At 41.8% G+C, this 25,090-nt stretch overlaps 1 protein-coding gene across 1 annotated transcript in view; it reads right to left on the bottom strand.

Moving 5' to 3' along the window:
• Positions 1 to 563: 563 nt before the first annotated feature.
• SDF4 (stromal cell derived factor 4) overlaps positions 564 to 25,090 on the bottom strand; it is a 67,262-nt gene continuing 42,735 nt past the window's right edge. The window contains exons 5-7 of the mRNA XM_089652558.1: positions 21,092 to 21,250; positions 4,724 to 4,899; positions 564 to 3,405 (exon numbers count right to left, since the gene is read on the bottom strand). Coding sequence (XP_089508684.1) covers positions 3,229 to 3,405; positions 4,724 to 4,899; positions 21,092 to 21,250 — 512 coding nt within the window. The 3' untranslated portion in view covers positions 564 to 3,228. The remainder of the gene's footprint in view (positions 3,406 to 4,723; positions 4,900 to 21,091; positions 21,251 to 25,090) is intronic.

The following is a 25,090-nucleotide window of genomic DNA, read 5'->3' as shown; positions in this document are numbered from 1 at the left end:
AAAAATAAAAAATTAAGAAAAAATAACTTGATCAAGGTTTGATCTAGTTCAGTGCCAGGATAAGTGTTTGGGTCAAAAGGTCAAGATTTAAAAAACAAAATTGGGGTCAGTGTGTTTTAGCTAAACAAAGACAAACAAAATGTGCACTACGGTTTCTGGGCTGTACTACGGGTACAAACAAATAATAAAATAGACATATATGGTATCGCTGCGATCGTCAAGAGCTGGATAATTTATTTTGGGATATTCTTTGCTGGTAGGTTATAGTAGTAACAAGAAACACACAGCTAAATAAAAAAAAATATTTTTTTTTACTATTTTGGGCCAGTTTTCCTTTGATATTAAAAAAAAAAAATCAAGCGTTATCCATTACCATTTACCACCAAATGAAAGCTCAATTTGTCCTGAAAAAAAGCAAGGTATAATTTACCTGGATGTACAAAGTAGTTGTGATATGTACGGTTTTACGAACACATGTCAATGTTGCAAAATTGTGCTTAGGCATTTAGATTTGTTTTACCCTTAGGCGTGAAGGGGTTAAATACACACACTGCACAAAGAAATACGATCAGAATCTTTTATTTATAGCATGATAAAAATTTTTATGTCAGTCTTAGCCTTAAAAAAATAAACTCAAAAAGACATAAAAGACACAGAGAAGCCTGAAAAAGCAAGCAACAATTATAAACAAATCACAAATTTAATACCAGTATCATTTCTAGTCTGTTCTAGGAGATTCTCATCGTGACTGTATTGGGCTGAGAGACCAATTGTCCTGCAGCACCGTTTGGTAGACACCAGGGAGTTCAATTACCCAATGCTTTCTAAGGGATGTCTAAGGGACTAGTGGTGGCCTTGGACTTTTGAGGTCTCAGCTCTCGCCAGAATGAAAATTATTCACTCTCTCTCTTGTGTATGTCGTGTTTATTACATGGTCAATAGAGTGAGAATCCAAGATCAGGTGAGCAGAGCCAGGATACACGAAGACAGGTTACAGCAGTCTTAAGGAGCCAAGACAATTTTTCCAATTGTGTAACTTCTACACTGAAACTTCCCCATTTTGGTTTTCCTTATACAGAGGCTGTACTCATATTGTTGCAGGAAGTTAAGAGGAGGAAAAAAGTTAAATACACTCAACTGTAAATTCCTTCTGGAAAAATAGGTAAAAATTTTATAAATGGGGGAAAATGCACAATTTTAAGTTGCATAATTTAAGAAACTCATAAATAGAAAGGAAAACCACATGGCAGAGACTGGATTTGTAGCCAATGGTGACAGAACAGACATGAAACAATTATTTTTATATGTTATGAATGCAATCTACAAATGATTATATGTCAGTTAGGTGACACTCACCATCACTTCGTTTCCATGTAAAAGGCCAAGCGACCTGTGCTAGACCAATCACCAGAGTCATCACATTTGCCTTTGCTCCTGATACCCAGAGTGGCAGGAGAAAAAGGGATAGTTGGGTATGTGCTGCTAAGAAAAGGGAGAGCTGATGGAACCTGCTTGAAAAGCACAGGTTTGCTCTAAAAAGGTTTAAAAAAAAATTGCAAATTTTCACACAATTTTAGGGGTCAGTGCCTACCCGTATACCCATTTCCTTTTCCATACAGCGAGTTGTTTCTTTAAAAGACACCCGGATAATCTCCCAAACAATTCATAACACAAGTTCCCTCAATTAAAAGAGATCTAAAACGCCAACTTTCTGGTGGCCCGTATCCCCTACCCTCCCTTGGTTCCAGCAATGCAGCCCCTGTAAGAATTTTTACTTTTCAACATTTCCGAGAAGGTCAGACACCTCTTTCTTGCTGGTGCATCTTCTCACCTCAACATCACTACACAACACAGCACAGGCATAGGGGTCTCATGCAGGAATCAAGGCACGCAGCATGATTAGCATTAGCATTCAACACCACTGGAAGCGTCAAATGACAAAGTCTTAATGAGGCTGCAGTGCTGGACCAGAGGGAAAGTAGCAAACAGTGGCTACTGAAGAGGAGAGTATATAACGCTTTTGCAGAAAACGTCTCTTACAATATTTTGGACAAGATCTCTTTAATGTCCTATATAATGTGTCTGCCTCCCAAATCATGCCCTACAGTAAACCCTTAGTGGGAACTAGCAACAGGATGGACTAAGTATCAAAGATTACTATATAGTCCCTACATACCTTAGGAACCCAAGCTGTTGAGTAGTTGGTGAAAATACTGAATTTTGAACAAGTGCTTCACTGTGACCCTCAGCTTGCAATGCAGTCACCTCTCAATAGGTTGTGTAATTGGCTGCATTGCATCCTATGACTGGGGAATGGGGGAGGGGTGCTTGGCTAAACCACGGACTTGCTCATAAGGTAGTATTAAGATACAGAGGGTATCCTGGGTTCAGGGATTCCTACAGTGCACAGGACAGCATATGAAAAACTAATATTTACAGTGACTGCAAGGTCCTTTAATTACTCCATTACAATTCAAACTGTACAGGTTCCCTTTAATTCTTTGCCATGTCTATGCATCTTCCTCACCAAAAAGCTTAGGAGCTGTCACAGCAGAAGAATTAAAAAAACAAAATGAAAAAAAAACAAACCAAAACAAAACAAAAAAAAAAAAACACACAAAAAAACCCCCAAAAAAACAGACCAGCATTTGTCACTCATTTTTGCTTTCTCATAGACGTTAACTCACGAATCGGCTGCCCTTACATTAAGCAAGTCTCTTTATACAACACAAAAAAATATATATTTCTGGGCATGTTAAGCTAATTACAGGTTTGTAGTCTTACATACGTATTTAACATAACGACATTACACATAAATAAATGTTCTTATTAACAGTGAAGACATATGATATATTACACTTAACACGGACGGCTTGACATATGCCATATCCAGGTTAGTCCTTTTGTTTCGTTTAGCGTCATCAAGGATGATCTGTGGCAGAGAAGAGAGTGGACTCTGCAAGCATTTCTTATAATTACATTAATGGAATGAAGCACATCACAGAAGCAAATCAAAGCCATGTCATATGTGCAAATTCTGCCATGAAAGTTGTGAGTTGGCAGGGAAGGCGATCTCCCCACTCAATACTGCACACTAGAAATACACAGGTAGAGTAGCAGCAAGACTGGTGTATATTCTCTCATCGGACTGCGAGAGATGTCCCTGTGACTAAAGCTTATTCAGCTAAAAGGGTGGGGTGGTTCATCTGGGTGAACAGCGGAAGCAGTTTAGAACTCCTCATGAACGTTCCTTGCATAGTCCATCAGTTTACTGCCTGTAAAATACTCGCTGTACTTCAGGATTTCCTCTAGGGCCAGGTGGTGGTCTTGATTTTCATCTGCTACAGCGATCATCTGCTTGGCTTCGTTCAAAGCATTGTATTCATTCATTGGGTCCATGTATTCCTGAAAAACGCAAAGAGAAAAATTAGTTTGGTTTTTAGTCCCAAAAACAACACCTGAAATGCACTTCGCATGATCAGGGTCCATGTTATGAAAAAAAAATACATTTGAGAGGGGCAGAAAAAAATGCCTTGGGAGATCAGAAGAAATTTTCACTCTGCTGGAGAAATTTGGATGATGTTTTCATAAGTTTTTTTCATTTCTCTGGATAAACTGGGGGTTTAGGTTTCTATGGATACAGTTGATAAGATCCTTGTAAACTCTCTGGGAGCAGAGGATATGCCAAAAGGCAGTGCAAACAATTGAAACTGGTTGCCTGCCACTGCAAGGCATAGAAACCGCTCATGTGGGGGGTAGATAGGAACATGTAGGTAGGCACCCCAAGTGTCCACTGATGCCATATTTTCCCCTTTTCTCAGAGAGGCAATCATCCTGGTACGCATGTGTGTATATATACACACACACACACACACAATATAAATACACACATACATATATATATATATATACACACACACACATACACACATATATAAATAAAATCTATCAGGTGCTAAAAGGGTGCAACCACATGGTAAAGTATAAACTGAAGGCAACATTTTATTTCCAGTTTTGGATAGAGTGGAGAGGGATTAGAACACCTGTCAGTTTTTATTGCTGTCTGTGCCCCAGTTAGGGAGATTCGCCCTCTCCATTTGTCCTTTTTATCACTCTCACTGAAAGTGAAAATAAAAGAACATCCCAAATTTTGGGTTGTCCACAAAAATGCAATTGAGGGGAAATCTAATGGGGACACTAGTGCTTGTGTCCTGGGGTTCTCCAAGGAATTCCCTTAATTTGCATTGATTTCTTCTCACTTCCTGTTTGGCTATGGGACAGGAAGTGAAGGGAAATTTGTGCAATTTGACACAGATGGCGGAAAAAAAAAATGTGACGGGTTACAACTCTCCCTTGCTCTATCCACAATTGCCTATAGCTCTACTTTAACACTAACAATTTTGGATGAACCCTCTGCTATATACCCTTTCTAGCAAATTTTCACATAAAACAGGGATTTTTTGTTCACATACACTGCAACACATGATCTGTGTAGTCTCACACTGGATCTGAAGTTTGAAAGACTTTCAAACTTGTTGCATACACTGCTGTTATAAAATTTGAAGCTCAAATGTACATGGCCTAAGAGTAACAGCTAGTGTAGGGTGGGAGCTATGTAGGCATATATACAACACAGGTAATAAGAAATGTGATGGAGTTACACAACTGGCTACAGCTGCAGTAACACAGACAATAATGTACTAGCATAGCTGTAATTACTGACCTCCAGCTCCGCTATGGTGACAATGTGATCATGGTTGGTGTCAATCACTTCTTCAAACTCCTTCTTTCGGTCCCGTACCCAATCGTCATCGATATCTTGGGCCTGCTGGTTCTCGACTGTGCCCACGGGTAGAGAAATGAACTCCGAGAGGGTCAGCTTCTTATCGCCATCCTGGTCTGAATGGAAGATAAATAAGAATTTTACTCTTTAGTGTCAAAATCAGTTTCTAAATTGAAGTGACAGTTTATTTGTTCATCTCAGCAAGCAACCAAAGCTAAAGTAGCTTTAAAGGAATTGCACTAAAATTCCAGTTTAAAGTGATTCTAAAGGCTGAAAGGTTTTTTTTTTTACCTTAATGCATACTCTGCTCCCATTCTGAGAGCAGCTCTTCCCCCAGCCCCCCCTATATTTACCTGAGCCCAATCTTGATCCAGCTATGTGCATGAGAGCAGCGGCTCTCTGCACTCTCTCCCTACTCATAGGCTCCAAGACATCAGTGGAAGCTTTTGGCTCCCACTGCTGTCAACCGCAACCAGTAGGTAGGGAGGGGAGCATGGTCGAGCTGCACTGTGTGTGTCTATGGATTCCCACAACTGCCCCCATAGCAAGGGTCTTTCTATGGTGAGCAATAAGCAGGGGAGAGTGGCCAGAAGTGCCAGCTGGGAACACGAGAAGAGGAGAATCGGGTCAGACATGTTTAATATTTAAAATAATATTAATTATGGGTTAACAAACACTTTAAATCAGCTAAATACTTTCCAAGCACATCAAAACAAAAACAAAAAAAAAAAGGTGTGCAAAGTAATTTACAGGGGCTAATTTGGTACAGTGGCAGAATCCTGTGGCAAGAATTTGCAGATAATAAGTGGCTGAGAATAGGAAACCCTGAAAAAGCAATGACAGGCTGACAGCAGCCGCAGCTGTCTTTTGCAGTTTGCATGTAACCATACAGCCAGTGATCACCTGCAGATAGGGAGAACTGATCAGTCTGCACCGAGGCCAATTTGTTTTGTGATACGACGCTGCGTTCATTTAACTGACAATTGCGCTGTCATGCAACGCTGCACCCAAAATAAAAATTATGTTCTTTTTTTCCCCACAAATGGGGCTTTCTTTTGGTGGTATTTGATCACCTCTGTGGTTTTTATTATCTGCGCTATAAATAAAAAATAGACTGACAATTTTGAGGAAATAAAAAATTTCATCATAAATTTAGGCCAAAATGCATTCGCCGATATGTATTTGCTAAAAAAAAAAAATTCTCAATTCGTGTAAATTAATTGGTTTACGTGACAGTTATAGCATCTACAAATGGCGGTATATATACACTAAAATGTATTTTTTTTATACTAGTAATGGCGGCGATCAGCGACTTATAGTGGGCATTCTGACACTGGGGGAAACTGACTAACTGCCACTAACACTAATACAGTGATCAGTGCTAATAAAAAGCACTGACACTGTCCTAATGACACTGGGCAGGAAGGGGTTAACATCTGGGGCAATCAAAGGGTTAATGGTGTGCTGTTTTACTATTTTGTCGGTGTGCACTTTACTGTGTATGCACGCTGCTTTGTATTGCTCTGCTATGCAAAGCAATACAAATCAGTGTACTGGTGCTGACAGGGGAGAAATCTATTTTGTTTACATACAGACCTCTCCTCTGTCAGTGTTCCTCGGTGATCGCTGGGTGCTGGTGGGGAATCTCTGGCCTGTAGCTGCCAATGGCGGCACGCGAACCCCCTTACCCGGAAATACAAAATTGCACATATTATACACACGATTTTGTGCAGCTCTGCCGCCCTGTAGCAGTACTTCTGCTATAGGGTGTTCGGGAAGAGGTTAAAGAGGCTGCTGCTGCTGACCTCCTCCAGAAGATGGTAATGGACTGGCTGCTATGCTGACCCTATGGCTCCAGTACATTCTGAAACACTTACCTGGAACAAGTACACTTATTGTAAAAAAAAAAATTAAATCAAAAAGGTCAGCATGACAGCCAAACACTAGCATTTTTAAGAAGAAGCCAGCAGTAGCAGTTTCTATCACTGTTATGAACGGTCCCTATGGAAGTATGTGGAAACTGCACAAACTGCAAAATATATGCTCTGAAACTTAGAAAAATGGTATTGTCTACTAATTAAGAGAAAAGAAGATGCTGGACACACACCACAGACTTGATGAAGATTAAAAAAAACAAAACAAAAAAAAAAACAACTTTATTCATCAAATAGTGGAACAAACAGCACAAAGGACTGACAAGCTGTTAACGCGTTTCACACAATTAAGTACTTAGTCATAACAAAGAGGTTGTCAAGAGCACTGCTCCCTTTAAACACCAACACCCAGGGTAACACTTGTGTCAAGTAAAAAAGTATTAAAGTCAAAAGGTCAGCATGACAGCCAAAGACACTAGCATTTTCAAGAAGAGAGGCCAGCAGTAGTAGCTTCTTTGACGGTCATGAAAGATCCCTATGGTGTGATAGGGAGCAGGTGGAAACTGTACAATATATGCTGTAGTCAGCAGCCGAAGGCCACTAATTTGGTTTTCCTGTCATTTGTACTACATTCTATTTTTATAAACATTCAGTGAAACCTAGAAAAATGGTATTGTCTACTAATTAAGAGAAATGACAGCTATTTACATAACTCATTAGTACAGCTGTGCACAGTGTGGTTGAAGACCTCAAAAAGATGACTCAGATTTGCACAGAATGTACGTTGGGGGGTCACTAGTAAACAAATAATTGAAAAGTGTAGCATCATGCTACTGTACATTTCTTACTGTGGCCCAATAACTAGAGAATGACAAAGGCCACAAACAGATGTCTGACTTCTAATTACGGGCAGCAAGACCATCCCCTTGCCTGCGCTGTTGCTCAATTGCCCCATCACCACATTCAGTGTTGGTGGGGGAATCCATCCCGCAGAGCTGTTGGGTTAGCGGGGAGCCATCCCTGCCAGAAGATCACAGTGATTGCTGATAGCGGCTATACCCACTGGTAATAATAGCATGCTAGAAATCCAACATGGTTAATTGTACCCAGGACAATCGATGGACTAACTTGGGTACAAATAGCCTGCCCATACATGGATGAAATGTCGGCTGCTCCCTGCTGAACTGGCCGAGATTTGAACCATCTATGGCCTACCCTGCTAGAAACCCTCTGTGTCCGTTTCTGCCTTCTGAGGGTGCAGTTTGGCACTGAAATATGTGAGTGCATTACTTTTTATATTCTTCTCGATTTTAATAAACTTGCTACACTATAGAACAGGGGTGGGCAAACTTTTTGACTTGAGGGCCGCAATGGGTTCATATATTGGACCCGGGGGCCGGACCAAGAGTAGATGAATGATGTGTATGTGTCATCCATAGTAAGTATAGTAATATTCCCCCATATTAAGCATAGTAATTCATCCCCCATATAGTAATTCATCCCCCCTATAGTAATTCATCCCCCCTATAGTAATTCATCCCCCCTATAGTAATTCATCCCCATAGTAATTAATTCCCCATATTAATTCATCCCCCATAGTACTATTCCCCCCAAGTAGTAAGACAAGTCCCCCCTGTGTTAATTTTTTCTTACCTTTGCTTCGCGCGTTCCTCTCGCCGTGTTCCCGTGCCGTTCTGGTCTTCAGGGCGGACTGTGAGAGGAGCCTAGCTCCCCTCACGTTCGTCACGCTGCCCCGCCTACACTCATCCTGACAGCCAATGTATCCCACGCCGTTCCGGTCTTCAGGGCGGACTGTGAGAGGAGCCTAGCTCCCCTCACGTTCGTCACGCTGCCCCGCCTACACACATCCTGACAGCCAATGTATCACGCTCCGCGGGCCGGATTAAAAGGTCCGCCGGGCCGTATACGGCCCGCGGGCCGTAGTTTGCCCATTGCTGCTATAGAACATCTCTCTGAGTGTTTTTTGCGGTCTCATCCTGATTGCAAAAGCCTACTGTGTAGAAGAGTGTGAAGACTAAGGTCAATTTGGTCATTTTGATATAGCTGAATATGATTTGCCTTCTAATATTCCACATCTGGTCAGTTATTACTCTCACTGCATGCAGTGGATATTCGCACAAGTGGATTACCTGTTTTTTGGACACATGGTGTGGATGGCTAATTCTTTGTGGAATTAATAGATGGAGTTTTTCTTTAACCACTTCAAGTGTGGACACTTTTACCTCCTTTCAGATCAATTTTCAGCGATGTCACACTTTGAATGACAATTGCGCGGTCATGCAACACTGTACCCATATGAATTTTTTAGCATTTTTTGAGACAGATAAAACTTTATTTTGGTGGTATTTATTCACCATTGGGATTTTTTTTTTGCTATATAAATGAAAAAGTCCAAACATTTCGAAAAAAAAAAGTATTTTTCTTATAAAATTTTGCAAATAAATCTTTTTCATAAATCTTGGCCAAAATGTATTCAGCTATCTTTTTAGTAAAAAAAAAATAACCCAAATTAGTTTACAACCAAAAATTATAATTTTTCAAAATTTTTTTTCTATATTTTTGCTTTGTTAAACATACTGTCACCCTAGCAGGACAGTGTCACCATAGTGACATTATACTACTTGTGGGGGGTGATGAAGATTTTTTTTTTTATACACCGATTGCTTTTACACCCATAAAGGCTGTAAAAGCAATAATTTCTCCTTCTCTCTGGCTGCATTCTTGCAGCCATGGAGAAATACTGTGAGAGCTGTGATTGGTCACAGCTTGTCACATGGTACAAGGCTGTTGTGATTAGCCTTGTACCATGAGACCTCTGTGATTATTCACAGATTTCACTAGTAGTAAGCAATGTCGTCAGGAAGTGACATCTTGCTTACTACTATTCATGTGATCACTGATTGGCCAATCAGTGATCACATGATCAGGACCTAACAGAGGTCCCGTATAGCGATCGGTGTTCCACTGTGTCCAGAGGACACAGTGGGCACCGGATCGCAGTGCCGCACGCTCCCAGGGAGTGCGTACAGGCAGGGAATGTGGGAGGACGTTTATAAACAGCCACCCACACCTGCACTGCTCCCGTCTGGCCGTTTATGTACATGGGCCGAATGGGAAGTGGTTAAGGACACTTTAAAATTTGATTTGACACTGTAGTGATCTCAATTGATATGTGTTATTAGTATTTATGTAAGTAGGGATCATTTTAATAATTGATATGAGTAGCGCCTTTCTTTCTTAGATTAATGCTCATAGTGTTTTTTCATTTTTAAAAAGGAACCTTCTCCTTATTTAAGGTAAAACTGGAGGTGGCGCCCCCATTCTTATGTTTGTATGTAACATTAGCTTCATATAGTATACAGGGCTGTGTTTTGATAGTGGGATGGAGATTTCCTATCCCAGAACTAAATCGAGTCGAGCTGAGCACTGCTCAACCATTCACATTCTCTGAATGAATACAAGGATTCCCTGTTTGGCTGAGATGGAGAAATAGGCCGATGTCGTCCCAATCTCCACCTCAGCCAAATCAGAGAAAACCTTGTATTCAATCATATAATACAAAACTTCCTGTGAATGGCTGAGCAGCACTCAGTCCCACTGAATTTTGCTATGGGATGGTAAACCCCCATCAGAACACTGCCCTGTATATAGCGGATGATATATACAGCGCTGACAGCAGGCATATCTGTTAGTGAAGGGAATAGCTCGTTTGGAGCAGCTTGGTCCAAATAAACAATTTTAAACAGACCGAAAGCTGAAGTTAGAATTTAAATTGGTAGTAAACTCTTCTTTAATAGTTTTACCCACAGGTGAACCTATAATAAAGCTTGCCTGTAGGTAAAAATTAACATCTCCTAAACATGAACTATTTAGGAGATATTAGCCCTTGTTGATAGCCGGAGCGTGCGCTCTGAAGGAACAGCATACCCGGGTCGTTCCTTCAGAGCACTGTGCTGGGGCCCAGGATTCCTGTGCGCATGTGCAGGAGTGACGCCATCGTGGCTTGGCCAGTCAGCTGTCCAGAACTTGCCAACCCGGAAGGAAGACCGGGTAAAGATGGAAGCCCTGGGGCCAGCGCTCCGCTGGAGGGCTTTGTTACAAGGTAAGTCCTTCATAATGTGCTAGTATGCAATGCATACTAGCACATTATGCCTTTACCTTGCACTTTTTTTTTTGGATGCGGTTTACTACCACTTTAACACAACACAGTACTGTGCTTTAGTGTGTTAGTGTGCCACTTAAAATAAATTGCACTGCTAAACGCTAAGACATGCTAAGGGTGTTCCTGCACATAACCACGATGGACAAGTCTAAAAGGGTCCTCAAAGTATGAGACATTAGTCTCATAAAGCGTACAATATATACAGTGAAGGAAATAAGTATTTGATCCCCTGCTGATTTTGAATGTTTGCCCACTCACAAAGAAATGATCAGTCTAGAAATCGAATGGTAGGTGTATTGTAACACAGAGAGACAGAATAGCAACAAAAAATTCAAAAGAAATGCATGTCTAACAAAATTATGCACTGATTTTGCATGTTCATTAGGGAAATAAGTATTTGATCCCCTATCATCCAGCAGGATTTCTGGCTACCAGGTGTCTTTCATACAGGTAACAAGCTGAGATTAGAATCAGTCTCTTAAAGGGAGTGCTGCTTATCTCATTGTGTTACCTGTATAAAAGACACCTGTCCACAGGAGCAATCAAACAATCAGATTCCAAACTCTCCACCATGGCAAAGACCAAAGAGCTGTCCAAGGATGTCAGGGACAAGATTGTAGACCTACACAAGGCTGGACTGGGCTACCAAACTATTGCCAAGCAGCTTGGTGAGAAGGTGACAACAGTTGGTGCAATCATTCACAAATGGAAGAAACACAAAACATCTGTCAGTCTCCCTAGGTCTGGTGCACCATGCAAGATCTCACCTCGTGGAGTGTCAATGATCATCAGAACAGTGAGGAATCATCCCAGAATTACACGTGAGGATCTTGTCAATGATCTCCAGGCAACTGGGATCACAGTCACCAAGAAAACAATTGGCAACACGCTACGCTGAGAAGGATTGAAATCCTGCAGTGCCCGCAAGGTCCCTCTGCTCAAGAAAGCACATGTCCAGGCCCATCTGAAGTTTGCCACTGAACATCTGAATGACGCAGAGGACGACTGGTTGAAAGTGTTGTGGTCAGATGAGACCAAAATCGAGCTCTTTGGCATCAACTCAACTCGCCGTGTTTGGAGGAGGAGGAATGCTGCCTATGACCCAAGAACACCATCCCAACTTTCAAACATGGTGGCGGAAACATTCTGCTTTGGGGGTGTTTTTCTGCTAAGGGGACAGGACAACTGCACCGCATCAAAGGGACGATGGACAGGGCAATGTACCGTCAAATCTTGGATGAGAACCTTCTTCCCTCAGCCAGGGCATTGAAAATGGGTCATGGATGGGTGTTCCAGCATGACAATGACCCAAAACACACGATCAAGGCAACAAAGGAGTGATTCAAGAAGAAGCACATTAAGGTCCTGGAGTGGTCTAGCCAGTCTCCAGTCTTTAATCCAATAGAAAATCTGTGGAGGGAGCTGAAAGTTCAAGTTGCCAAACGTCAGCCACCAAACCTTAATGACTTGGAGAGGATCTGCCAAGAGGAGTGGGCCAAAATCCCTCCTGAGATGTGTGCAAACCTGGTGGCCAACTGCAGGAACCGTCTGACCTCTGCGATTGCCAACAAGGGATTTGCCACCAAGTACTAAGTCATGTTTTGTGAAGGGGATCAAATACTTATTTCCCTCATGAACATGCAAATCAGTGCATCATTTGTTAGACATGCATTTCTTTGAATTTTTTGTCGCTATTCTTTCTCTAAGTGTTACAATACACCTACCATTCGATTATTAGACTGATCATTTCTTTGTGAGTGGGCAAACATTCAAAATCAACAGGGGATCAAATACCCATTTCCTTCACTGTAAGAAAATTGATGTGCAAATACTTTACTTTCAGTGTCCCTACTCTTTAATGCACATGTCCCCTGCACCAAAACAGTGTTGTGCCTGACAAAAGAATAAAATATGTCTGTGCAGCATGGCCTTCCCCTCATGTCTCCCAGTCCCAGAATAAGGTCTGCAATGTGGTGTTAGATCTCTTTCAACCAGTCCCAGCACTAATGCAGCAGATAAAGCTGTACACTTTGCACTCCTGAGAGCCTGACTATAGCCTCTTCCATGATGGCAGGCTACATATGAGCAGCAGCATATTGGTTAACAGCTCACAGCTGTTGAATAAGCCACCCCTATAGTACAAACCCCGGGCCAGCTCTGATGTCATGGGTACTCCTGTCCAGTCCGAACAATTATGGAAGGGAGCAAAACACCACTTTTTTGACAACCTGCTTCAAATCGGTGTTTTATAACCATTTACAAACTGATCTAATGTTCAATATGTTTCAATTTGAATCTCAAAGAAAAATGTATTAAAGATATACTGTAACGTGATTGAAGACCCTCAGATATGCCCAGTGAAGTGACTGCCCTGAGGTGATACACAGATGAAACAAATCCTCCTACATAAGTTGTATCTGTCTATCTACATCTATCTATACTGTACATCCATTCAAAGTGCAGAATTTACACAGGATCGCTCAGCTCAGAAAAGTGTGTGTGTGTGTGTGTGTGTGGGGGGGGGGGGGGGGGGGAACGACGACACTAGTTGTCACACACTACACAGAGTACATGCAGAGCTAAGGATATCAGTCACGCTCCTCCACCGTCACCTATTTATCTCTTGTGTTGGTAAAAGCTGTCTGAAGTGACTCGCGCTGAAAGAGGAATGAGGCAGCAGAGAGAAATCATACCCAATGCTTTGGAGAGAGACAAGTACAAAATCTAGCAGGATGTGCTTTGTTCCCATTTCATGTCTGAGGTTTACAACTGCTTTAATGGAAATCTTTTCTATGGGGACACAGTCTGCATATAAAACCTGACATAATTTCCTCCTTTTTTGGTATGCTTACAATATCAGTTTCTATTCGTACAATTCACAGTACAACATAACGATAATAAAAGCGCTTCAGCTCTAAATCCGTTCACACATACTACCGACTGCTACATCACATGACATTACTACACAAAGCTTCTGTACTTCTAAAGTCAATAACAATTCCTCCAACCTATCATAGCACAAGCAGCTATGTGGTATATTATCTGACTGCGCTGCACCTGGCTCTCAGGGTAGGTGGGTGTATGTGGTGAGCCACACTTTCCATTCACTGTAATCTGCAGAATGAACAATGAGACATTAACGTTTGCTTCCAGGTTAAGACAAAAAGAGCAAGGTTTAAATATCTAACTTCTTTAATCATGCAGCAACATGCTTTAAACAGCTACAGCACTGCATGCCCTGTGCAGAAAACAAGGTGAAGGAACTGTAGCTGTCAGAGTGACTAATCAAGTTCTCTACTCTTCTGCCCCAGTCCCAGTGCAGAATGGAAAAATGACACAAGAAATCTATTTAGGCACTCAGGGATTTGCAAATGCAGGATAAAACTCTTTCACACGGGCGTTCTGTATGTCCATTTTTCATCTGTCCATTTAAGGATGAAAAATGGACACCCATGTATTTCTATGGACTAGTGGATGTAAACGAATGATCTGTTCACATCCATTAATGTCCGTATCACAGCAAGTCCATGAATCATTTTGTTTCACATCTATTTAAGAATAAGTAAATCCAACATTTTATATTCCCGATATGTGCCTGTTGTACCATGTACATGTATGAAAACGTATCCTGTTCTCTTTGTATTACTCCTTTGTTTAAAATCCCTGTTGCTCCTGTCAGTCCCCGTGCTTTCCTATTAAAAACTGATTACACTAGGCAGGATAGAACAGAGTGGTCACTTCTCAAGCTCTGCTGGGAACTCAATGTGCTCCCCTCTAATGAGCAGACTTCTGACACACCTCCCCTGCACAGCCATTCACTGGGAAGATCAGTGTGATGCTGTTCCTTCTCCCCTAGTTATTATGCAGCTGAGAACAGAGGATATGCAATCATAAAAAAAGAGAGGGAAAAGGGTGTATATAATGTTTTTATATCTACAGTATGTTTTGCCTTTCATTTCTATTTTAAACTGAGAGTTGTTTTACAAGGTGAGGGTTTACAATCACTTTAAGGCAGTGGTAGGCAACCTTGAAGTGGAGATCTACCTGTACAACATGGGACATGTCAAAGATTACCGGGCATAGTGTCACCCCCTCAAACCCATTTAAAGTTCTAATTGCTGTACTACCGTGTCACAATTGCATGGCAATCATGGGCTTAAGACCATTCAGTTGAGTCGTGGTTTTACCGCCCACAATACCTACCCTCTTTAGATGCTGAGGCAGCAGCCAAAAGGTGTACAAATGCTGCAGCAGGAATTAAACCCCCTGTTGCTTTTGGTGGGTGTTGCCGCCTGCCAATAGCAAACCATTCAAGTAAATGGGGCTTTAACCCCTTGTTTGCTGTACTGCACAAGGTTGCAGGGTACTTGTAAAGAGGCCTCATTCACTTGAATGGGTCATGCTTGGCAGGTACTACACTCATCATGAAAGGGCGTATAATTCCTCTTGCAGTTGCAACATGCGTACACCCCTGGCCACTGCAGGGGGTGATACAAACACATTTTAACTGTTGGGTTTTACCACCCCCGCAAATGTAAATTAAATCTTACTGTCCCGAGCCCCTTATAAGGCTACTTTCACACTAATATGCCGTGGTTTACCTACACCGGGTGTCGGCAACCCGCGGCTCCAGAGCCGCATGCGGCTCTTTTTCACCTTGGCTGTGGCTCCGGAGCACACTGCCCACCAGGTGACAGGCAATAGGGCAGCAATGGGCAAACTACGGCCCGGCGTAATCCGGCCCGCTGAGCTAGGCTCCTCTCACAGTCCGCCCTGAAGACCGGTGTAGCATGAAAATCTGTCTCCTATGAGGATCTGTCCCCCTCGACGTATCTGCGCATGTGCCGGAGATCGCCGATCGGCTGCTAATGCCTGAAACTAGCACATGCGCAGATACGTCAAGGGGGACAGATCCTCATAGGGGACAGATTTTCATGCTACACCGGAATGGCGCGGGAACACGGCGAGAGGAACGCGCGGAGCAAAGGTAAGTGAATTGACACAGGGGGGACTTGGGGACTTAATATGGGGGATGAATTACTATAGGGGGGATGAATTACTATAGGGGGGATGAATTACTATATGGGGGATGAATTACTATATGGGGGATGAATTACTATATGGGGGATGAATTACTATGGGGGATGAATTACTATAGGGGGGATGAATTACTATAGGGGGGATGAATTACTATAGGGGGGATGAATTACTATATGGGGGATGAATTACTATGGGGGATGAATTACCGTATTTTTCGCTCCATAAGACGCACTTTTTTCCCCCCAAAAAAAGGGGGGAAAATGTCAGTGCGTCTTATGGAGCGAATATAGAGCGGCCGGTCCGGTATTTCCACCGCGGCCGTGTCAGAATACCGGGCCGGCCGCTCAGCTCTGCAGTGGGACCTTATGAAGAGGACTGCTGACCTTTGGGGAGGTGGGGAGCGGGTACCTGAATTGGACAGGTACCCGCTGTTACTTATTTGTTCTTTATCTTACCTGTTCCTCTATCCAGCGGCGCGCTGTCTTCCCGGCTTCTGTAGTGTGGGCACTGGGCATGACAGCCGGGTGCCAAGTGCGCATGCGCAAGAAGCGGTGCTTTTTGTGAATGGTAAGGCGGTACCTGGGACACATGACCGATCCCAGAAGCCGCCGGACCAATCACAAAGCGCAAGTGCTTCTCGCTCATGCGCACTGGGCACCCGGCTGTCATGCCGAGCGCCATTACAGAAGCCGGGAAGACAGCGCGCGGCTGGATCGAGGAACAGGTAAGATAAAAAACAACTCCGAGGAAGTAAGAGCGGGTACCTGTCAAATTCAGGTACCCGCTCCCCCCCCTCCCCAAAGGTCAGCAGTCATCTGTACTGTCCGCAGTCTCTGGTCATCCCTGTGCTGTCCGCAGTCTCTGGTCATCCCTGTGCTGTCCGCAGTCTCTGGTCATCCCTGTGCTGTCCGCAGTCTCTGGTCATCCCTGTACTATGTCTGCAGTCCATTAGTTCAGAATTTTTTTTTCCTGTTTTCTGCCTCTAAAACCTAGGTGCGTCTTATGGTCAGGTGCGTCTTATGGAGCGAAAAATACGGTACTATATGGGGGATGAATTACTATATGGGGGATGTATTTTCAGTTTTAAAAATGTGGCTCTCAAAATAAATTTCAATCGTGGTTTTGGCGAGATTTGCCTCAGTTGAAAAAAAAGGTTGCCCACCACTGACCTAAGGCTATGATTGTGATTATGATGATACACTGTGGCCCTGATTAACCCTTTGCTTACTGGGCCCTTAAACCCCCTTCATGACCAGAGCGCTTTTTGCAATATATGCAGTGTCGGATTTGTTTTAAATGTTGCAATGGTTTTGCGGCTCCCAGTCTTTTTTTCCCTCTCGGAAACGGGTCCAAGTGGCTCTTTATGTCTTAAAGGTTGCAGACCCCTGACTTACACCGTAGGTAACTTTTCCGGGTTAGCTGCATATTGCTGCTTCAGAAAGTGCACCAAACCCGAAGGATATAATAGAAGACTAAAAGCAGCAAACCTGCAGTAAAGCTGCACTGCACCCGCGGTGTTGGTAAATCGCAGCACTTCAGTGTGAAAGCAGCCCTATACTATTATGTCCAGTGTTTTGCTCCACACGGACCTGACGATCTCTTTCCTGCTGCTGGCACCACTCTGAAGACCACTAGCTGGGATAAGAGGTGGAGTGCAGCTAGTATCACTCCGCAGGGGACAGGAGCCAGCACTACAGAGGAGGTTTTTTTTTTGGAATAACAATAAGCGCCACAAAATGCAACAATGTGCAGCTGAAAATCCAACACCCTCCTGGGTAAAAAAGTCTTGTATGTAAACAACAGAGCACAACTGTCCTTGACCGATCCTCACCAGAATTTCCTTAGCCAGAATGCACTGTATACCATGGGGTATCATGCTCTCCTTTAATCTTCCAATCAGCTGATCCCCATCTCCAAAGCAAAACAAAACTAATATAGTGTAGTAATTCTTATGTAAAGTGTGCTACATATACACCCGCGCACAACTGAAAATGTTATACAAATAGTGTCCACCACTAATTCCACTAAAATACTCTTACCCTCATGGGGTGAAAACATGCATTTCACTCTCTTTACTGTGAATGACATCCAAATATACTTGTGACCATGCTCCATCCACCACCAGTGTCCAAAAACAAATCAACCTGCTCGATCCCTTCCCCTTCAGGCGTGCACCTTACCCTGCATGTCTTCTAAATTACCTTTCTGTAATCAATAATCAACATACTCAGAAATCCATGATCTCCTCTCCGATACTTCAAATACTCTCAGTGATTATAGAAAATATAGAAATATATATAGAAATAGAAATACACGCTCATAATGCAGAAGAGGGATCGGCCTGTGTGGCTCTTGCTCCCTACTACAGCTCCAATTTTACAAGTAGTCCCTCTGCATTGCAGTCTGTTTGATGCTCTTGGAGGATGGGTCTACGAACCCAGTACGCAATCTACCAGTCATCTGCCCGCAATCTACTGGTAGTTTGCAATCTACAGGTTGCGGACTCCCTTGTTAAGGAATATAGGAGAGTCTTTAAAGGTTATGTCCACCTTTTCCAAACAGAAATCATTGCACCAGCAGTGATCAGTGGATCGCAGGTGTAATGTACAGGCTTCTGCAGGCTCTTACTTCAGTTACTTGTCTGCACTTGTGTTCACTTCACTTTTTTTTATAACAAGACCTTCTACCGAGGTGGCAGACAGGATTTGTAGTTTAGTACTTCACAGATACTGGAATGAGAGATGCGGATGTTAGGATAGGATAACCCTCCAGTAGGATGATACAATGCTGCAAGCATAACCAAAACCACCTGCAGTTCTAGGGTGTTGATCAAGAGATGAGACTCAACAGCGAACTTCCAACTCCAGAGCTGGATTCCTGAGCTACCAAGCCAGCAATGACATGGTTCTCAGTGATAGCTGAATCATTCGGTCTAGAGAACATACTGACCTGTCCATTTAGAAAAGAATGATGTATTGCGGAGATCTGGAGTGAAACTGGGCAAATGGAACTACCTCGAAAGACGCCATCAACGGACCTAGGGCTTTCATGCAAATACAAAGAGATGGGCAGCACCTGGACTAAAGAGTCTGAAATTTTGCCTGTGGAAGAAACCCTCTGACCTGATCTATGTCCAGGACTAGACCCAAATACTTCAAAACTATAGTGACACAGTACTGTTCTGGGCAGATGATCGGGATTTTTTTTTTTTTCAAACTGTGATTGCTTATTACAATGATGATCACTGTATAAGCAATCATTTCTATCTCTGGCATCCATTCATGATGTCATTGTTAACTATTGTGATTGCCCATAGCCATCACATAGTGCAGGGCTGATGAGATTGGCCCTGTAGCATGTGATCACTATGACCAATCACAAAAATCGCCATAGTAAGTAATGATATCATGAGTGAAAGCCATTGTTTACTACTGGACATGTGATGACCATGATTGGACACAGCAAACACATGGTACCAGGGCTAATCACAATGACATGGTACTCCAATCGGTGATTGGAGTCACAGCGCACACGCTTCTGAGAGGATGTACGGATACGTCCTTCCAGATGAATGCTTGTGCAGCCCAGCCATTTATATACAGTGGTCAGGTGGGAAATTGTTAAACAAATGTGTTTAGATTCTGTGCCTTAACATTGCCTTCTTTGGGGAAGGATCTGCATTTCCCTCTGCAGCTATCACATCTAAGATTTGGTAAGCTGCAATATAATAAATGTTTGATTTTGGGTTTATTATCGCTTTAAAGGCTTCCCGAGTCTCGCACTGGATGAGGAAAAAAAAAAAATCTGATTTGGACTTTAAGACTTGGCAAGCTGAAAAGTTGGTATTTTTTGTGCTTTGCCAACATCACGCAATTTTAAAAACAGAGCAGCAAACATCGCTTATCTATTCCCATATCTGAAATCTGCCAAACAGAAAAGGAGTAAGGATATACTTATCACAGCAAAGTTTTACGTTTGCTGCAGCAAAAGGTTTTGAAACAAATTAAGTTACTTTGTTACATTTTAAGAAAGTGTTAGGGATCAGTACGTAACTGTATATAAAAATAAAAAAAATAAAGGAGGAAAAAACAAAAAAAACAAAAATGTTTTGCCAATCCAATTAGATGTTTCCTCTGACACTATAACCATTTGCCAAAACGCCGCAGTATATTTACTGTGGCAGGTCGGCTCTTACAGGTACACGATTGTCACGGCTTTCTTCCAAGTCTGGCTAGGACTTGTCTTTCACTGCAGCACAAGCTGGTCAGCGGGTACTGGCCAATTATTTATGGCTGGAACCCTCTGATCGGCTCTGGGAATGACAGGAGAGAGCACGGTGTTGGTAAGCAACACGGAGATCTTTATAGACAGCAATAATGTGCTGTTTTTTTTTCTCCTTGCAAAGCAGTTAGTAAAAACTGGTGCACTACTCAGTATAACAGAACACAGTACACACACTAAACATTGTTAGGCACACATTTAATCCCTTGATCACCCTAGACGTTAACCTTTCCCAGCCAGTGTATATTATTAGCACTGATCACTGTATTAGTGTCACTGGAGATGTCAGTGGCAGTTCCCCCCCTTTTGTCAGTTAGTGTCCGATTGCCCGCCACACTATAAGTTGCTGATCACCACCATTACTAATAAAAAAAATTAAATAAGAATTCCAGTATCTATACTATAGTTTGTAGATGCCATAACTATCACACAAACCAATAAATATACACCTATTGGGATTGTTAACCAAAAGACATATAGCGGAATACATTTTTGGCCAATTTATGAAGACATTTTTTTTTATTGGATATGCTTTATAGCAGAAAGTAGAAAATTTTTTTTTTTTTTTAAATTTTTTACATTTTCTTTGTTTATATTGAAAAAAAAAAAATAAACCCAGTGGTGATCAAATACCAACAAGAGAAAGCTCTATTTGTGTGGGAAAAAAAAAAAAAAAAAAATTTAGTATGGGTACAGTGTTGCACGATTGTGCAATAAGTAGCGCAGTGCCAAAAAGCAAAAAAATGGCCTGGTCATGAAGGGGTAAAATCTTCCGGAGCTCAAGTGGTTAACCTACACTATTTTCCTCCAGTGAGCCCCACTGTCAATATTTTGCCTTAATGTTTTTCTAATAAGCTTCAGTGTGCCTACATAATATGTGATATAGAATGTTTCCTGGAAATCATATCTTTTGTAAGGCAATGTATTTACCTAGGTCCCGGACTATTTCTTTCACCATGAATTTAAGCATTCCTCGGCTATGTTCGGGGTGCAAGAAGGCCAGAAACTCCTGTTCATTCAAGACTTGATCAGCTGGTGGGTTATCTGCTTGGAACCAGCGGTCCTTGAGGTTTTCCAGGACTTCTTGTGCTGTGAGAGAACGGATAGATGTGAGTCCCAGTGCTTGCCTAATAAAGCAAACATTAATATAACAGGCATGCTGCAAATTCAGCATGTACTACAAGGTATTAGAGCAGGCTTAAAGTGGTTGTAAAGGCAGAAGGCTTTTTACCTTCTATGCATGAAGGTAAATAAACCTTCCGTGTGCAGCAGTGCCCCCAGCCCCCTCAATACTTACCTGAGCCCCATCGCGATCTAGCAATGTGAATGACAGCCTTGGGTCTCTGCCTCCTCATTGGCTGAGACAGCAAGCGAGAGCTATTGGCTCCTGTTGCTATCAATCACAGCCAGTCAGCCAATGAGGAAGGGGGGGGGGAAGCCATGGCTCCGTGTGTGAATGGACAGCTTACTTGCTGCCTAATATATCCCACCAAATTTCATAGGCCATTGTAATTAGATAATCAATGCTTTTAACTTACAGTATAACTAAAGGCAAAACTTTTTTAGTTTTGGAAAGAGTGGAGACAGATTAAAGCACCTGTCAGGTTTTCCTGTTTACCATTATCATTGAAAGTACAAGAAAATTAAAAATTTTGGGTTGTCCCCAAACAAGTAATAGAGGGGAATCTTCCAATGGGGACACCGATTCTGGGGACCTTGGGGTCCCCAAGGGAGTCCTTTAATTTGTAGGGATTTCCTCTCGGTTTCTGTTTTGGCTATGGGACAGGAAGTGAAGGGAAATCTGTCCAATGGCACACAGATTACAAAAAAAAAAAAGTGGACAGGGGTTATATCCCTCCCTTACTCTATCCAAAATGAAAAACAAACAAGAAAATAAAAAAGTTTTGACTATAGTTTTACTGTAACTTGTCAGTGGTCATAAAGCCATAGCTGATGGGTGTTAATAGTAACAGATTCAGCTATTCTGCTATTGCAAGTAAAGTCTTCCTCAAGCTGGCTCTACTTTTCCATGCTGAATGAGAATAAACTGCTGCTGTGAAACCATGTCTATTTAACCACACTTGCTCACAGTAAGCCACAGCCACATTTGCAGCAGTGAGCACTATTTAAAGGTGGGCCCCTTCTTTCATTTCCTCTGGTGAACTCCAGTCTGACAATGCTCTCCTGAGAAACTTTACAACAGGTAAGACAGCAATAAATATATGAAAGTGAGCGCTAATTGATGAGCTGCTGAGTACACCAAAAAGATACCAAAAAATCCTTCTAAATATGAATATATGCAGGTGGTGCAGCGCTAGAAATATTGCAATACGCAACAAAGTGACTATGGGCAATACCAGTTGTGTACTGGAGATCAGCAATGAAGTTTCATTCCTCCCTTTTCACATTGTCCTTGTGAGTGACAGATCAGCCTGACACAGGGACTTTGCACCGGGACCGGAGCTCGGCTCTACACGCTGATCATGTTGGCTTTTACAGCGAAGAGCATGACTTGGACCCCACCACCTACAGAATATCCATTCAGATGAGAGGTGCCAGTGATGTTCCAGGAGCGAGTCCTTACCTTGGAATTGACGCTTTCATGACGATCCAGCTGACTTCATGAGATATATATTCTTTTATGCACTGCACTATTGCGCATCTGATGAGTGCGTATTTTTATCATTTGTTTCACACCAGAAGAATTCTGAACGACCACTTGGATTATGAACCTCACGTCTATTCTTTAATGGAAGAACTTTTTCACTTTCACGCACCTGTGACCACTTTGTCATGAGTTATATGTATATCTATGTGCACTTTGTCACTTTAGGTTTGACACTATGTTGGCACTTATATGTCATTATTCTGTGAGAATTTAGCTCTGTACCATCAAAGCCTTGTCACACTGTGCTTTGATTTTAGGTTTACTATCTCTTTGTTGCGTACTGCAATATTTCTAGCGCTGCACCACCTGCATATATTGTTCATATTTAGGTAAGACAGCAACACAGAAGTTCTGAAAAGTGAGGAGGGTCTGTAGCTTGTACTTCCATAATGGTGATTTACCCATCGATTCCTATCCAGCTGATGGATGTCAAATAAAACATTAAGAGTAATCTCCTCTATGAAAGTAGACTATTTAAAAATGGACTGGTCTGACCGACTCTTTCCCACCCCATTCAAATCTAGGAAAAGTGCTGGCTTTAGTTACACTTTAAGCAAAAGCAGCACATAGATAGTGTGGGAGGCTTGATTGATCTATAAAAGATATAAAAGTAAAATTAACACTCTTTAATAAGAGGCCTTGAAAAAACTAAACAAAAAAATAAATAAAAAACACAAAAGCAATGGGAACATACAGTAACTCTTCAAAAAAATTTTAAACCCACACCTTGCACTTCTTTCCCTTTTCTATAAACAAGAGGCTGAAGAAATTTTGATTTGTGTCGGAGTCATTGTTCTTATGACACAAAATGCATGTACAAGAAATGGAAATTACACCAACATGGTAAAAAATTATTCAGGTTCCATACAGCCAAGAAAGTAAGTGGCTGGTGACAAAGACTTGCCTACAAATCCTCTGCTTTCAAAAGGCACCGGAACTAAAAAAAAAAAACAAAAACAAAAAACCTTGATGTTTATGAGGGACATATGATAAAAATGACTTACCATGTGCCAGCATTTTGGGGAAAAAAAGTGCTTTTTTGTAAAACATACACAGCTCGATTTGTAAGTGTGAGGCTGCAGTGTGGTCAGCTTACACAAACTTTGCAGGTTTGACAGCACTGAAAAGGCTCAGAACTTGCTCGCTTACCTGAATGTAACATGCACTGACAATAAGAATGCAAAAGTATATATAAAACATTCTCAAGAGATGGCCCACTCCATCGTGGACCCGAAGATTAGGCTTTCTTGCTTGCATCCAGCATGCTTTGTGCTTGCCGATTGCCCACACACAAGTTCTGGTATATTTTTCTGCTTGCAGCCTCTGCTCAGTGGTCTCACCTCCGTAGTAGGGAAAGGGCAGATATGCAAGGATTTGATTCATATGTATAAACTGGATAATTTTAGTTGTACTCTGGTCTATGTGTTACCTACTCCTGAGTGTGTGATACACACTACTGAGCTCTGTACTTCGGAGCCTTGCACTTTGTAGGTACACTTTGTTGTACCCTTCATACTACTTCATGCTATATATTACATACTTCTGTCCAAAGTGTTTTGTATGTTAACAGTAGCTGGTTGCTAAGCACTCATGGATTATTTTAAGATGTTCTCCTTTAACCACTTCCCGTCCAGCAATGTACCAGTACGTCACTGGATTGGAGGGGTAATAGTTCAGTTTTTGCTGCAGTTGCATTAAAATTAATTAAAGTGTATTTCTTCTAAAAATGTGAGTTTGAAAAACAGCTGCACAAATATCATGTGACAAAAATATGCAACACCCAACATTCTATTCTCCAAGGCCTCTGCTTAAAAAATATATACCATGTTTGGCGGTTCCAAGTAGTGGTACACCGAAATTAAAACTCTGGTGCCGAAACTGAAACTTTAGGATGCACTTGGCCAAAAAAATAAAACCAAAATGGACAGATTTTAAAAATTAATATATTTTTCAAACAAAATTTTTTTGGAAAAAAAATACACTTTAATGATTAAAAAAACCCACAATATATACTCCATTTTTTGGTAACATACAGTGAGGAACAGAGGTATTTGAACACCCTGCGATTTTGCAAGCTCTCCCACTTAGAAATCATGGAGGGGTCTGAAAATCACATTGTAGGTGCATTCCCACTTTGAGAGACAGAATTTAAAAAAAAAAAAAAAAAAAAAAAAGTCAGGAAATCACATTGTATGATTTTTAAAGAATTTATTTGTCTTGCACTGCTGAACATAAGTATTTGAACACCTAAAAAACAGCAA

Source organism: Staurois parvus, unplaced genomic scaffold, assembly GCF_062004578.1.
Source record: "Staurois parvus isolate SC_StPar_1 unplaced genomic scaffold, SC_StPar_1.0 ptg000686l, whole genome shotgun sequence".
Classification (NCBI taxonomy): Eukaryota; Metazoa; Chordata; class Amphibia; order Anura; family Ranidae; genus Staurois; species Staurois parvus.
The sequence above is the reverse complement of the archived record's forward strand: the minus strand, read 5'-3'. Positions and strand labels throughout refer to the sequence as shown.